Here is a 16301-nt window from a genome sequence, read left to right on the forward strand (position 1 = left end):
TGAAACATATAACAATTGATATGAATTTAATGTTATTTAAATTAAATAGCGATTGTGAACGTTTTTAAGTTACATTAACTATGTTGATGAATGAGTGCGTGATATATCAGCGCAAGAAATTACTCAGATATAACATTATCACTGTAGAACCTTGAATTGTGTGATGCTAATATCGATGCCACCTCATGTGTTCGCCTTTCTGCCACATTTTTACTCAAATTAGGAAGTCAAAAAATAAAATTAATTGTGGTTCTCACATATGTGGCTTGTGGCTCTGGAGGATTCTGTATATCGTCCTGCCCTCCGACAATTTTAAAGCCGCCTGCTTCATGTTTTGCTGTTTCGTTTACCTTTGAACCCGAAGATGAAGGAGACATGTTCTCCCTAAACATTTGTTGGTGGTGTTGTATCTCAGAATACAGAACTCCTAACCAGTTAAATTAAGAGTGGCTTGCAAAATGGCTTGCTCCTTTTCCCTGAGGAAGAAGTCTTGTTGAAACTCGCGCTACATTTACGTTGGACTCGCCCCATTCACTCCCGCAGCTTATTGTTCTATATATATTTAAAACACTGCGTACACATTAGTTCGTAATACATATCTACAAATTCTCATGTGGATAATATGACAGAAAATTAATTCTAAACACACTAGGATGTACGTAATACGCGAACAATATTCTCTACGGGCGGTACATTTACAAGTCCGGGAAATGTGAAAATCAGTTTGGTTGCAGACGTAGTGAAGTGTATGGGAAAGTGTTCTTTCTTTAATTCTTCTGTATTTGAGCTACTCTTTCTTATATGCCTTGGGAATATTTCTGGTTGCTCCAAACAAAGATACAAACTTCGGAATGCATTGAACTGTCATGGTGATTGAGCAATTTACTCCAATTTTTGGCACATGTGACACGTTTGTAAAGTTCGAACCCTAAACTTACATATGTCTAAACTGAACTAAAGAATTTTCCTTAAAGACAATTCTTTTAGATCATTTAGGCAAGATTACGATGCATCTAGACATTCAACACTCGTTATCTTTAAGACAGAGTCTCAAGCTGTTTGATTGTTTTGTTTTTCATAGACTGTAGATCACCAAATGGTAGGATAATTTTTAATTTTTTGGACAGCACGTGGAACTAAAGGGACAATATGAAGCCACAGAGAAGCCTCAGTCCAAATATCAAATATTCGAAATTATGGCCGCCTGAATAGAAGGCAGAATTTTAGAACATTTTAACCTAGGCAAGAGAGTAAGCCCAATATAAGGTGGAGAAGACTGCATAATGTAGATCCCTTTAATTTAAACATGTAGCCAGATAAATATTATTACAAAATCAAATCAGGAAGTATAGAAGGGCGTACATCAAGCACAGAGATAGTGAGAAATAAATACAAAATTTTTGATGGAATACTTGAAAGGAATATGCAGCTTAAGAGATTTCTTGGCCTATAAGAAGAAAATATTAAAACGAATTGAAAGTAAAAGGGGTGAGGTTGTGAACTTGGTTAAAATTGCTTAGGATAGGGTCCAGTGCAAGTTTCTTGAGAGCACGGTAATGAACCTTCGGATTCCATACCAGACTGAGAGCTTCTTGGCTAGTTGAACGAATTGAAGATTCTGAACCTGGTCAATAGAATTTGTCAATAAGCAAGTTAATTTGTATGTATTATAAGTATCTGCTGGTCCGCTGAACCACTGTCAGCTGCTGAAGAAAGACTCTTCTGTATAAACTTAGTTATGAGATAGTTCTCAGAAGTTACCAGCGAAGTTTGGTCGAGAAATGTTAAAAGTCCTTGTAACCTACATTAAATTGAAAAGCAGTTCTCTTTGAGAGATGCCAAGTGTAGCGCTTAACATTTTAAGTTTTAAGTTTGGCTACAAAGAATTGTTTTGTGACGCTTTAAAATAAAAGCAACATAAATTCTGTAACGTGACCAAATAATTTATTTCTGAACTTCGTGTGTCTTGTGCTAATTCTCTACATATCTTGGATGTGGGGGAAAATGTTGAAGATATGTGTACATGTGAAAACCAGAGAATCGGAGAAAGTTACATAACGACCCTTTTATAATGATATTAAGATTACTAAATGAGGCGGGTTAGATGGACGGAGGTGAAATACACATGAGAAAATTAGAAGATGTTATAAAGATCTGGTCGGAAATCGTCAGGACAAGAGAAAACTTGGGTGACGTTGGCCTGCTTTTAACACTAATATTACAATTTATCTTGAGATATATATTTCAAAACGGACTGAATTGAGCTCTCTAAAGGTAACTCCATATACGGGCGTTTGTGAATAAGATTATGAATTTTTGGTTCCGTAAATAGTTACACGAAATTTCTTGACGAACTCAATAACTATGATCTTTTGGGGAAGATTTTTTACCGAATATATTCCGTAGCGTGGAGCATTTATCATTTATGTATATGATTCTAATTTTCAGATTAACTTGCCAAACTAACACAAATGTTGAAACCAATATATTACTCTTCTTACACTTACTCATGGCGCTGAGCCCTTCTTGAGGAGCCGTCAATTCTGCAGCTACTCAAGAATTTCACAGCATTTTATGGAACCCGAAGGTTCATTACCGTGTTCACAAGAGCCCTCCACTGGTCTATATCCTGAGCCAGATCAATCCAATCCATACCATCCCATCCTATCTGTCTAAGATCCATTTTAATATAGTCCACCCACCTACGCCTTGGTCTTCCCAGTGGTCTCTTTCCTTCTGGCTTTCCCACCAATATCCTATCCGCATTCCTCGTCTCCCCATTCGTGCTACATGCCCTGCCCACCTCATCCTCTTTGACTTGATCATTCTAATTATACCTAAAATATACGTATTACGCACTATACCCAGAGGTGTAGCATGTGTTCTGAAATATTTGTTAGCCATTTTATCATTTTTCTTTATTTCAGGCAAGGAATCGTTCAGATGAAATTTCATGATATATTAGCAAGTAACAGAAGCTTAGCGTAGCTCCTTTGACCTACTCCTTCCGTAGTAATATATTGAAGCAATTTATTTAGCTTACGGGATTTGGTTGACATAACAATCAGTGTAGGGATGGCTTAACCAAGGGGTGGTATGACCTCATCAACAAACACCCACTGTGTGGTGTGCTTTTATTAGGCATCATTAATCTTCCTCTAGGAACTCAAATTTTTAACACACTTTCCATTTGTTTAACAAAAAGTATTTCTTTCCTTAAGCGTCTCCGTAAAATCTCACCAGAGAGAGATGGCATGTGCTTAGTTTTAAAACGTCAGCTGTGACTAACGTTCAAGCAGAAGTGAAGCTTTCATACGAATGAAATCGAGATTAGAATATTGCGGAAAGTTCCGCTCTGCTGGGGGCTAAAGTGAGTCCTTGCTTTTGGTAATACCAAACTTGGCGCGCACGTTTTACTCTTCTCTGTGCCGTTCTTTTATAGCTCGTTTAACAAAATAACATGGCCGGAATATGTGTCATGTAAACAGGAAGTGAAATATTTGTACTTAATTTTGTTTGTAAAGACCGCAACATAAGAGACCACTTGTTAGGTGTAAGCGTAGACTGGAAGATGGTCGTACTGTGAGGATGGACCTTAGAATAATAAACTGCGAAGTTGAAGAATGGTTTCAACTGGTTCAGAATATGGTTCAGTGATAGATTATGTGAAGTCTGTTATGATTTTTCTCGTCCTACAGTAGTATCAGTTTTTTAATGATCAACTTTCAGTTTCCCAAGGAAAACCACCTTTATGTTACTTCTGATGGTAAGGGCTGTATAGCGTCGAATGGCGTGAATTTTTGCGAATGATAAACTGAGACGAAAATAGAAGGAAGAGTTGTGTATTATATTAATTTCATATTCCAGCTAGTGGCCTAGGTGGAAAGACGAATCACTAATTTCGATTGCGTCTTTCTGTATGTTGTAACGTATATTTTCTTATATAGGCAGCAAATTCCTCCCGAATTACCAGATTGCACGATAATATAATTCAGAAGATCAGAACATAAAAATCCCATACATATGTCGTGGTTTTCCTTGGTCGCTACTGAAGAAAATAAACGACAGTGCCTTGAATGGGTTGCTTCCATTCCTTTCACAATGTTTAGCCTACTTTCCTTGTTTTCAGAAAATATAAGTAACTTAATGTCACCGCCATGCTGTCTGTGTTTCTGCGTGTCTCCATGCCTGTGTCCACCTCCCCCCCCCCCATTATCTTTCGAATGCCAGAACCAATATCTAGGAAAGTTTGTCTAACATGGCACCTGAGCCCATCTCAAAGGCGTACTTTATAAAGCCCTCTCTTCAGTCAGTGTATCTGTATGTGTATTCCCCTGTCGTTGCTAGGCAGCGGCATGGTAAAAACGTTGTCGCGGCAACGAATACACACGCAACAATAGAAGCATTGATGCACGCGTCGACTTCTATGCGATCCGCGTCTTATCATAGGGAAGTGGGCAATTACTTCTTCCCAGAACTTCTTGTTTTTAATTCCTTTTTGACAAATCAAAACCACTCGACGCTATTAAACCAACGGAGATTGAGACATGTCCTACGAGTAAAGTGCATCAGCAAACATCAACTCAACTGATGAAACAACTTCAGCCAGTACATCCTGTACTTAATTATATAATTAAGCACTATGCACGTAAACCAGCTTTCGTCACCTGTCGCAATACAGAGCAAAAAATCATCGCCTTCGTGTCGATATCTCTGCAGCAGTTCTGAGGTGATGGCTTTTCGCTGACCTTTGTGGTCTTCGGTCAATAACCGTGGGACCCAAGGAGCACAAACTTTCCTATAGCCCAAGCTTTCAATCATCTCCTGTACTGCACTGTGCCCTATTCCAAGTTTTCGGGCTATTGTGTCCACAGTCACATGCCTGTCATCTTCAATGATCTCATCCACTCTTTCCTTGTTGCGTCCAGTTGAGGCTGTTCGAGGACGACCGCTCCGAGGCTCATCTTCGATGCTGGTGTTCCCATCTTTAAAATGTTTCACCCATCTTCGAACACTGCTCGCACCCATGCACACACTTCCATAAGCATGCTGAAATCTTTGGTGAATTTCTACAGCAGGGATTTCCTCTCTCACAAGAAATTCGATGACAGCACGCTGGCGAAACGACATATCGTTGTCGGCCATTTTGTTAGGAGTGATACTGGTCACAAGATGCAAGCTATTGACGTCACAAGACACTCAAGGTTAACACAACAGCTGGTTCCACCCACGACCATACTCTCTTTCCTCTGCTCTTCCCAGGTTGCATGCAAAAAAAAAAGTTGCTCATGATTTTCGGTACGACCTATGTAAAAGGGAGTGGAGGTGTAGCTCCAGTATTCTTGACCTTCAATAGATTGAGATAAGTGGTCAGCTTCACGTCGCGGCCTCTTTACCCCCCCCCCCCGGGTACGCTTTGGATAGGAGGCTGCGTGGACCCAAGAACGAATTTGGCTCTGTGGAGAAGAAAAATCTCTTGTCCCTGACGGGAATCGAAACCTTTTGTGCAGCCTGTAGCCTAGTGACAACACGGAACGAGATACACCGGATGTTTTCCGAATTTAAATCGGGATTGTAACCACTCAGCGGTGATGTTTTATAGAACGATGCAGAAGCAGGCGAGGCTGGAACGAAGCACGGACATATGCAGCTGTGTCTGATTGTCTACCTTGCGCCATTCGGACGTCATCTGTGCTGTGTTTGGAGTACGATATCTCTTCCTTGAGGAGTATTGGTTGTACTTACAGGTCTCATGGATCCGACACCGTGACATCCACATCCTTACAGTAGGGGGCTACACGTACACGAGCGATCAGCGCTTTCAGGCGAACCACCACAGAGACAACGAAGACTGGACGTTGCAAATCAAGTGGGCCCAGAAAAGGGACGCGGGCATCTATGAATGCCAGATCAGCACGCAACCAGTACGCAGCTATTTCGTTAACCTCAATATTGTCGGTGAGTTCACGTAATAATTAAGCTTTACTTATGTAGAATAAAAGCCTAATTTGTTTCCGAGAAGTGTTGTGACAACCTTCCACAAACTGGAGTACAAGAGAATACAGTCCAGAAAAACACTTATGCAGTCTAGTATCAGTAAAGTTACAAGAGTCTGAGTTCAGTTGTGTTTTGTTTTACCAAGTTTAAATACCACAGGGTTGGCTGATACTGTGTTTTGTTTTACCAAGTTTAAATGCCACAGGGTTGGCTGATACTGTGTTTTGTTTTACCAAGTTTAAATACCACAGGGTTGGCTGATACTGTGTTTTGTTTTACCAAGTTTAAATGCCACAGGGTTGGTTGATACTGTGTTTCGTTTTACCAAGTTTAAATACCACAGGGTTGGCTGATACTGTGTTTTGTTTTACCAAGTTTAAATGGCACAGGGTTGGCTGTTGGCTGATATTGTGTTTTGTTTGACATAGCTTAATTACCACAGGGTTAACTGAGAAGTACGTAAAGAAGATAATTCTCTGTTTCTTCTGTTGTGTATGTCTTGTAGAGTGTCTTGAGTAATTTGTTATGCCCTTCTAAAGAAATTATATATTTGCCCTAGAAGCCTTTATCACGTACAATGAATACATATAATCGTTTACATTTTCGCAGACATACGCGTTTCGATCCTCAAATGTCCTTCTTCAGTGTCTTCGTATGATGTCAGAACCACTGAATATAATTTTCGAAGAATGAACTTTATATTATTTTTACAATGTATTGCGTGTGAGAGAGTACTTACGTACCCTCACTCCCTTACCACAGTTTGCTTCCCTTCACTTAATTTTTGGATCTTTTCCCCCACACCTTCAATTCGCCTTATTTATCATTTTCCTAACCCTTTTCCTAAAGATACTTGGTTGTTTCCTTGGCTTTAGATACTGTGCTACTTAGTAAATTGTTCACATGTTTCCTGCAATCAAGGTTAGCCGCTGCGATACTCATTAACGCCATCACAAACTTCCTGCCCATCCTCACGGAATCCCACAATTCCATGGAGAAAAGTTTGGAAATAAGTGGAATATTAAACCAGCTTCCTTATAAAGGGCACCAATCAGTGCCTAATCACGACTAGATACTACATTTGGGACAAGAACTATATTTGCTTCCGACTGTTACGGAAACCCACAATTCCATGGACCTCGGTTTTGAATTCGCTAAGGAAAGGTAGTCCGTCTCTCGGGATTGCTCATCAATCAGTGAATAATCTTACATCCTTAATGTGTTCCTCTAGGCTTGTAGCTTGGTTGGTGAATACTAGCGTTTCGGAGGGACATATTGCTTCCATGCTCAAGACTTCTACACTGAAGATTGTGGCAGAATTTTCCTCCAAAATGTTAGTGCGCACCTACCAGACCACACGGTTTCATAGTCCAAAAGACCACCGTTAGGTCCTTAATTCCCGTGAAAATCAAAGACCTTATTATCTAAATCATAAATGTGGTACCCATTCTCACAGAAACCCACAGTTCCGTGAGACACTATTTGAAAATCACCGTCTCACAGTCTCACTCTCGGAGGTGCGTCAGATTCTCTTAGCCGATAACTGGGCTTCCATTCCCACCAGCTGATCTATAGTTTACTGCAAGCGCTGCGTTGCCTGCCTAATTTAATCAGTTCCAGATCGAAACATCCTCACGGTTTATTAATCAGTCATGACTTAGAGATAGGCATGCGACTGCGCGGTCTTGCAGTACAAGCCTCCTGTAACATAACTGTCATTTCAGTAGACGTAAATATTGTTACGCTGTCTCCTGCAGTCTGGCTTTTTCGTAAAAATTAGTTAAAATGGCAGTTTTTTTAACGGTCATGTAGTTATAATATTGGAACATGTGTGTAGTCGAAAGAGTTAAATTAATTTTAGTTCAGGAAACTAAAAAACACAGTTTTATTATTACTGTTATCGTCTGCGAATTCGGGCTACGAAAAACATTCATAAATTGCTTCCAGCTCACTCTGGTATTCAGGTCGTACAGCTTTCAAAAATTCTTCGCGGTGAACCGTAATTAATGCAGGTTACTGCAATGAAAGCGAGCCATCGATTTTACCGTTTCACAAACGTATGTATTACGTAGTCTTTCGTAATATGCAGACCAATAAAAGCATATCCAGTTTCACATAAACCACGTCAGAATTTAACAAGCAATGAATGCTGCATGGGCCTGCGTTTGAATATCTATTAAAAATATAATTTTTAGGTCACCAAATGTGAGCCCTTGCGAATATTGGATGAGTGTTATAAGAGCCGTTTGAACTGAGAGACAAATATCGTGTTCAGTTACGAAGTGCTCGTACATGCCAGCAACATATTTCTAAATAAATAAAATTTCTAAATTCTAAATATTTCCGTGACTTTTAAACGGAAACACCGACAATAATTTAAAATGAATCTGTATATTTAAATTTGGATGCTGCTATGTAAAGACCATACTTTCTCTATGTAGATTATTTATTATACCGTCTCATTTCTAAAAAGGAAACTTTATGTACAAAGGTATAACTTTTATTCTTTTCTGTATTATTATGAAATATGATTATTCTCATTAATGCAGGAACAGATATTGATGGGTTGTATTAACCTGCTGCTAAGGACACTATAGATCAGTGACAAGGCGTGAGGCCTCCAAAGGTGTTAGGGAGGCCGCACACCAACTGCGTCAAAACAAGTATCAAGACATGAGACATTTTTTTTTTCCAATTCTCTTATTGCGGTATGGAGTCCAACTGGGTCCACTCGGCACGGCAGCCACTGATTGGCCTATTGTAGCCTGCCCCGGGTGATTATGATGTTGGAGAATTTGGTGGAATGAAGATTGGCAGGGGGAACCGAAGTACTCGTAGAAAACTCGCCCCAGCGCCACTTTCTCCACCACAAATTCCACTTGACCAGACCCGGGATTGAACCCGGGCCGCCGCGGTGGGAAGCCAGTGACTAACCGCTTGAGCTATGGCGCGGCCCTCGCTACTAAGTAACCGAAGTAGTATTGTTGACCGCTTTATACGGGTTTTTAAAGTTCCATATCTCAATTCTTTGAGGAACCTGTCACAGTAGAGACATTTTACAAGGTAACTGTGCAAATATGACAAAATTTAATGAAGGTTTGGAATTATAGAGGAAGGAAATATGAACTAAAAAAGACGGTGCAAAGATATTGCACATAAGATAGATCTTACTATGTAACGTTGTATTGTTGCACGGTAAACCATTGATGGTTGCTTAATACCGTACAAAAATGAAATTCATCCGACTGATAAATCATGTTTCGCAGTTCACCTTAATTGACATTCTGCTTTTGGGCGCATGAAGATACACCTATGCAGATAACGACCAGTGGCGGGCTTTTGTGATCATGGTAATGAACTTTTGAGTTCCGTAAAAACAGGAAAATTCTGAAGTACTTAAGCGAATTTTATCTTCTCAATACGGACTCTGCTCCATGTAATTAGTTAACTAGTACCATGTAGTCAGTCTGTTACAAAACTCTGTTTCTTTTTAGGGTTCCTCTTTGGAATATGGCTGTACTGGAATTAATGTTATTCCTCATGAAGGCAATAAGAAGGCATAATTTTGTTTCGCGAAGCGCAATGTATTCTTCCTTTCCCCTGATACGAAACATGTTTCAAAGATTTAGGAGAAAAGGAACACAGTACAATCGTATCCTGTGAAGCCTTTCTTCAAAATGGCGGGATTAATTCCCCGAGGGAAGGGACTCATCATCTCAGACTCGGATTGCTCAAGGAAGCGAGAGAGCACTCAATTATGCTTTGATTTGTAGTGAACTGTGACCTGCACGGCGAAATTGTCGTATCTCTGCCATGTAGTTACTCTTGTGAGACTGACATTTTGAATTGAAATCAAACTGGAATATATTATTTAATCCTGGGACCTGAAAACTTAGTTGATTTTACGAAAGTTTCCTCTTGTCTCTTCTCTTTGTGTCTTTTCTCGTGGCTTAATATGTTGTCTCTGGAGTTCTATAGCTGATTCTATGGCACCCTTAACAGTATTTCTTCCAAGTACCAGTGGAAACTTGCAACAAAGACTTTCGTTTGAACTTCAGTCAGTACCATTTAAGAGAGATAAGAACAGCAGACCCACATCTGTAGTCCATATTTCTCAGAGTATTGCACCATTCACGGATTTGGAAAATGTTGACATTCATCAGCTTGCACAATATATCATTTCACGTTTAAGTATTGAAAATTAGACACTGTAAGGTTTAAATTTATATTATTTTTATAATATAGTTTGTTAAAACGTGTGTAAAATACGTATTAATATCTCAGATACAGGTAAGGTAAAGTTGTCCCTGTGCTTAACTAATTAAACACTGCGCCATGAAGGCGTATGGGAGAGTGGGTGTATAGATCCACATTTTCTTGACCTCGGCACAGGTTGGAGGTGAGTGGTCAGCTTCACGCCCGGTCGCTTTACCCCCGGTACCCATTGTGTAGGAAGTTGGGTGGCCCCCAGAGTCGGTCTGGACGATTGGAAAAGTGAAAATTCTTGACCCTACCGGGACTCGAACTCCGACCCCTCGGTCGTCCAGACCATAGCCAGTCGCTATACTGACTACGTTATCCCGGCTCCTAATATCTCAGATATACAGCATTTTATATAGAACTAACAGGGAAGAGTTTTAGTACTTTCTGGGACGCCACTCGGTGTAGTTTGGTGAAGGCTTAATGAAGTTTCGGAGGACGGTGTAGCCTCCAGGTTCAGGGTCAAGCAGTAAAAATGTGCTTGCTAGTTTCTTGCACACTTTGGCTCTAAAATAAGTTTCAGTACTATGCTTCCTTGGAAGTCTTTATAAACTTCTTCCCCTGTGCGCTGTCACGTCTCAGAAGATAGAATTCTTTATAAGCGCCGCCAAGTCTCACTTACCAGTTGTCTCCGTCATCATCAAAGCATCGTTACCAATGGATTCATAGAGTAAATAGACAATGAAAGTCGGTACTTGCTGTGCTACTAATTGCGTGCACTAAAGTAAAACATTTTATTTTATTGTCACTGCCTTTACAAAGACATCTTGCGGAAAGCAGGAAATTATAAACAATACGCCTGGCAGCTGAACCTACAAACGCTAGCTGGAAGTGGTATGCATGAATACGTTTCCTATTACTGTAATGAATAATTTGGTATTTTTTAAAAGGAAAGAAAGTGGTTGTGAGGAGCGGTAGGTTTTCTGGTAAAAGTAGTTTCCCCAGTAATCCGTACTTGAGTTAATGGCGCCACTTGCTGCACGCTTTCATTGACAAATGTAGTGCGGAGTTCCTTCTATTTCCTGTATAATTTTAAGGGTCTTTCTGAAGTTCATGGTTTACACACAACGAGGAAATGAGGAATGCGTAAGAAATGTTTGTCGGAAAACATCAAAGAAAGGGAGACAGACGTAGGGGTGAAGTGGAGGGTCTGGACTCTAAACTTGTACTGTGATCTCAGCTGTCACAGGATGGTTTCCAATGGTGCGCTTCTGGGAAGAAGCGATACACCTCTGCAGTTCCATCATTTAGAAAGCTGAAAACACTTGATGGAAATTTTATACCTTACCTTAGATCAGACAGGGCAAATTGTGTCAAAAATCATATTAGCCAGCTGCACCGATAGGGGCACGCGGTAGCGTAGTTGCTTGAAGCACTATGCTACAAGCCGGGATATCGCGGATTCGAATCCCGATGAGGTCATTGGATTTTACAGTTGACCTAATCCTTCCAGCCGTACTATGGCGCTGGGGTCGACTCAGCTTCTAACAGAAATGAGTACCAGGAATCTTCCTCGGTAGAGGACGGCCGGCGCTTACGGCTGACAACCTCACCGCCATCTGTGGGCCGACTGTCTAGAAGATGTGGGAGCTTCGACGTCTCATAAGCCTATGGGCCTCCACGGCCTGTGACAAGGTTAAATTTAACTTTTTACCTGCACCGGATTGAGAAATCTATCAAGCTCTCATCCGTAACTGTTGATAGCGGAAGTAAAAGACAGTAGGAATATCAGTAGATTTTATGAATCCAAAATGACATATACCTTCATATTTGATGATAGAAGCGAATGTGATGATTATTCCATACTAAGGGGAACCAGTGTATGATAGACATGCCACTTGTGACGTGGTCTGGGATTGCCTGAGAAGGACACGACAACAAATTCTGTCTAAAGTAAACGATGCAATTTCGTGGGACATCTGAAGCAAGAGGAGGTGATGCTAATAAGAAAGCATTGAACAAGGAAACCAAGTGCCCAATGATACATTTAAATCCGAACCCAAGAGACTGAATGATAATCTGCAGTAAACAATTCACAAAACTACCAAACCGAAAAATGGACTGTAGCAGAAAGGTAAAAATGTTCCAAAAGCAGAGTGAAATAAGACGAGAAAGCAGAAGTAGTGTCAGTAACGGAAACAGAGGAAGAATAGAATAAGAGATGTGGAACTGATGTCAGCGAGAAGCAGACCTGGCGGGGGTTTATCAGTACTGCAGTGATTTAGAGGCAAATGTGCGGAATGGCCTGGAAACAGAAAAAAATACAAAAAACAAAACCAGTTAACGATAGATCAGCAGCAGCACCGGAACGCCTCACATGAACCGATATTTTCACCCAGACAGATAATCGGCGAGATATCAAACCGCAACTTCAGAGAGAAGACGCAGCAACAGAACATGCACACAAATGTGGGAGTGAGGCGAGGATCGAACCCAAACCAGAAAAGAAGACAGGAAAAATTCCAGTGGTGTTATGTCTGGTGAACATGGAGGCCAAGGCATTGGACTGTCTCTGCCGATCAGTCTTCTAGGAAATGTCCTGTCTCCTGAGGGGTTATGCCAGGAGCAGTGCGTTCCGAACACCAGTTAACGGACTTGATGACCTGAAGACCCGTATCAGGGATGCGATCTCGGCTATTCCAGCGGACATGCTCCACAGAACATGGCAACAGCTTGAATATCGTCTGGACGTTCTCCGTGCTACCAAGGGAGCCCACATCGAGGTCTACTGATGTCAGTAAGATACTTACAGAGGTTCACTATGATCTGCCGCAAACCACATATGGCTAGCTCAATTTGTTTGCGCGCCACAATTTTTCAAAACCCCGACGGGACTTTGTGGACATACTGTACATTTCTGTAAGATTAAGAAGAAATAAACTGAGAGATGTGATACGAATCTATGAGAAACTAACAGACGCACAAATAAATTTCACCAAAACAAAGACACTAGGGCTTGGAACATGAAACATTGTCAAAAAACCGTGAGTGCCCCTTACACAAATGTCGTACAAACTCTACGGGTAAAACACATATAACAATTAATTTTACTGCAAATATACGTTTTAACCAAGCATCAGCAATATGAAAGTAAGTGTGCAAGGCATGTACATCACAGGATTTTTATACACCAAAAGGTCGATGTCACTCACACGTAACTGTTGTCGAGAATACGGTATTGCTCATGCGCAGTACTTATAAGAACCAAATATGAACGACTGTGGTACATATGGAATGAGAAAACTACGTCAGCAATAAAACTGGCAAAAACACGAGGAGGCATGAATCTCACAGGCATAAAAGCAAAATTTCCGTACATTTCTTGATGCGTTGTACTGCGCCAGATAGAATAGATTCAATTATGGAAATAATTCATAACTTTAGCAAACCGACCCAACTTGCAAGTCACTCAAGTCACGTATCGGAGAACGGTTTTGGTATCTGAGGGTGTTTTGATACTTTCTTCAGTCATTCCAGTTCTGTGTTCACTAATCACCTACAAATCGCCGTTATGCATTGTTAGCAATTAAGTGAATCTTTGTATAAACCGAAATTAACATATAAACTGGCATATCTCGTCCAACAAACAGATTGGCCAAGGCTAGTTAATCGGGATTTGATTATATGCATGGACAGGAATTATCATTTGCTACATAACTTTCAGAACCGCTTTGTGAAAGCTGTACCTGATTATTGTAGGAAGCACTTAACCTCGTGTAAGTCGGCCTGAGCCTGAAGCTGACCTTTCACCTCCATCAAGCACCTAAACTAAGAATGCTTTGAATTTTATCTCCATTGCCTCTGTATTCTTTTGTGACGAAGTGAGACCCCACTTCCGTAATTACAGCTTGCTAACTGGCATGATCCTTGTAACTTTACTGCACGGACGCCCTCGGTGGGTTCGAACTGTGTTCAGCTGTCATAACATTTATCGCAGATATTAGACTCACGTCTGCTTCCTGCGTCTCAGAGATGCATTTTAATTATAGTTACGTATTCTCCTATGCTGCTCGTTGCAAAAGGTAGAAAAACTATCCCTATAACAGGCCGTTGAGGCCCATAGGGTTGTGAGACGTCGAAGCTCCCACAGTTTCTCTAGACAAGCGGCTCACACATGGCGGCGAGGTTCTCAGCCTTACACGCATTCGCCCTTTACCCCCCAAGAAGATACCTGTTACTCATTTATAATAGAGGCTGAGTCGACCCCAGGGCCGTAGTGCTGCTGGAAGGATTAGACAAATTGAAAAATCCACTAACGTCATCGGGAATCGATCCCGCGACCTTTCAGTTTCTAGCAGAGTGCCGCAAGCAACTGCGCTGCCGCGTGTCCATATTGCTTATACCATTGGAAATATTTCCAGCACGTGCTGTGTATCAGTTCCCTGCTTCTGCCGTTTACCTCACGTCTGCCGATCTGAACTTGTCAGTCAACAATTATAAGAATTGTAAATCTGAAAAAATGTAACGATATTATAATTTTTCCAGGTTACTGATCCGGAGGTCCGGGTTCGATTCCCGGCGATACCAGATTTTTTCGGAGAAATAGTGGGTCTGGAACGCGTCCACTCAGCCTCGTAATGATAATTGAGGAGCTATTTCAAAGAAATAGCGGCTCCGATCTAGAAAACCGAAATTAACGGCCGTGGGGATTCGTTGCTCTGACCACGCGACACCCTCTATCCGCTAAAGTGCGCACTAACTTCGCCAACAAGCGGCGGTTGCCCGATCGGTACAGTTCGCTTGCGGACTGAAATCACGGAGTTTTTATCTCATTGACTGGCTCCATTGAACACGATAATGAATCTAAGGGTTCTATAAAAAGTGGAGAATTTCTGGATTATCAGAAAGACTATCGGGTTCTCATGAACAATTCGGTTCTGTGGAGTTAGTTAGGCCATATTCAACAAGCCTCTACTTTCTTGTCATCATTTAAATCGAAATTTTAAGCGAGATCGCACAGTTTTTAGTGGAAACAGACTAAAGGCACGACGGTATAGAATTGAAGGAAATGTTGCTAATACTTCAGACCGAGTTTATGGTTTAGAATTGCAACATGGGCTATGAGAAAAGATCACAAAATACGAGCCCTTTTCTTAAATACAGTACATTAGATCTGAAAGCAGCTGTCTTAAGGGGCTGAATACAAAATGGAAAGTAAGAAACAGATACAATCTACAAACTTGGTAACAGTCAAGAACATAAACATTATTACTTATGTTGTACATGACATGACTAAAGGACCTCCAGAATGGCACATAGGCACTTTACAAGTTTTGAGATTTTTACAGCGGTAATTTTTAAGATTTTGGTCTTCTGGGTGTGACACAATGTGGATTTATGGGCATATACCAAATTTCGGGGAATATACTGCCTCCGTATTTATTTCATCTCTACCTTGAAGATGGAGGCAGTATGGTGTCCGAAGTGTCGGTATGTGCCCACAGAACTCACGGTATCATAACCCAGATGAACAAAATTGTATTACAGTTATGTACCAGGGATATCTGGGAGTATGTTGGAAGGAGAATTTCGCTTCTGAATTTCGGAACTGCCGTCAAACAGCCGAATCCTTGTAGAAGTAGAAGAAGAAGAAGAAGAAGAAGAACAAGAACAAGAACAAGAACTGATGGTAATGACAGCGACGACGTCGGTGGCTATGAAAAAGAAGAAAACATTCATATTGAAATTTATTCGTGGAACCGAGACAATATCTCTTAATACTCAGGGGTTTTGACAAACAAGATTTAGAATCGCTGCCATAAACCACGACCATGGTAAGGTTACGACATTCGAGAGGAAACGGGCGTGAGTGTAAAATGACTCTGTAACTTCGCACTGGGTTCTGTTTGTCTCCTGTCTTAAAAGACTTTAGTTTAGCGGTGGAGGGTGAGCATTTTGCTCAGAATGGGAATATTTCATGAGCTTTATCTGTTCCATTTGTCTTATTCAATCTCAAGCTCTGGGTAACCTGTATGAACGCTGAACATATCACAAAGAAACGCAGTTGAGGAAGTAGCACCACCCAAGAAGGAGCATTGACCTGT

At 40.9% G+C, this 16301-nt stretch overlaps 1 protein-coding gene across 1 annotated transcript in view; it reads left to right on the forward strand.

The window, feature by feature from the left end:
* Nucleotides 1–16301, forward strand: part of LOC111871477 (lachesin) — a gene marked incomplete at its 5' end in the record, with an annotated part of 213487 nt that overhangs the window by 114132 nt on the left and 83054 nt on the right. Inside the window, 1 exon segment of the mRNA XM_033754270.1 lies at nt 5748–5958. Within this exon segment, the coding sequence (XP_033610161.1) occupies nt 5748–5958 (211 nt within the window).

Source organism: Cryptotermes secundus, unplaced genomic scaffold, assembly GCF_002891405.2.
Source record: "Cryptotermes secundus unplaced genomic scaffold, Csec_1.0 scaffold465, whole genome shotgun sequence".
In the NCBI taxonomy this organism is placed as follows: domain Eukaryota; kingdom Metazoa; phylum Arthropoda; class Insecta; order Blattodea; family Kalotermitidae; genus Cryptotermes; species Cryptotermes secundus.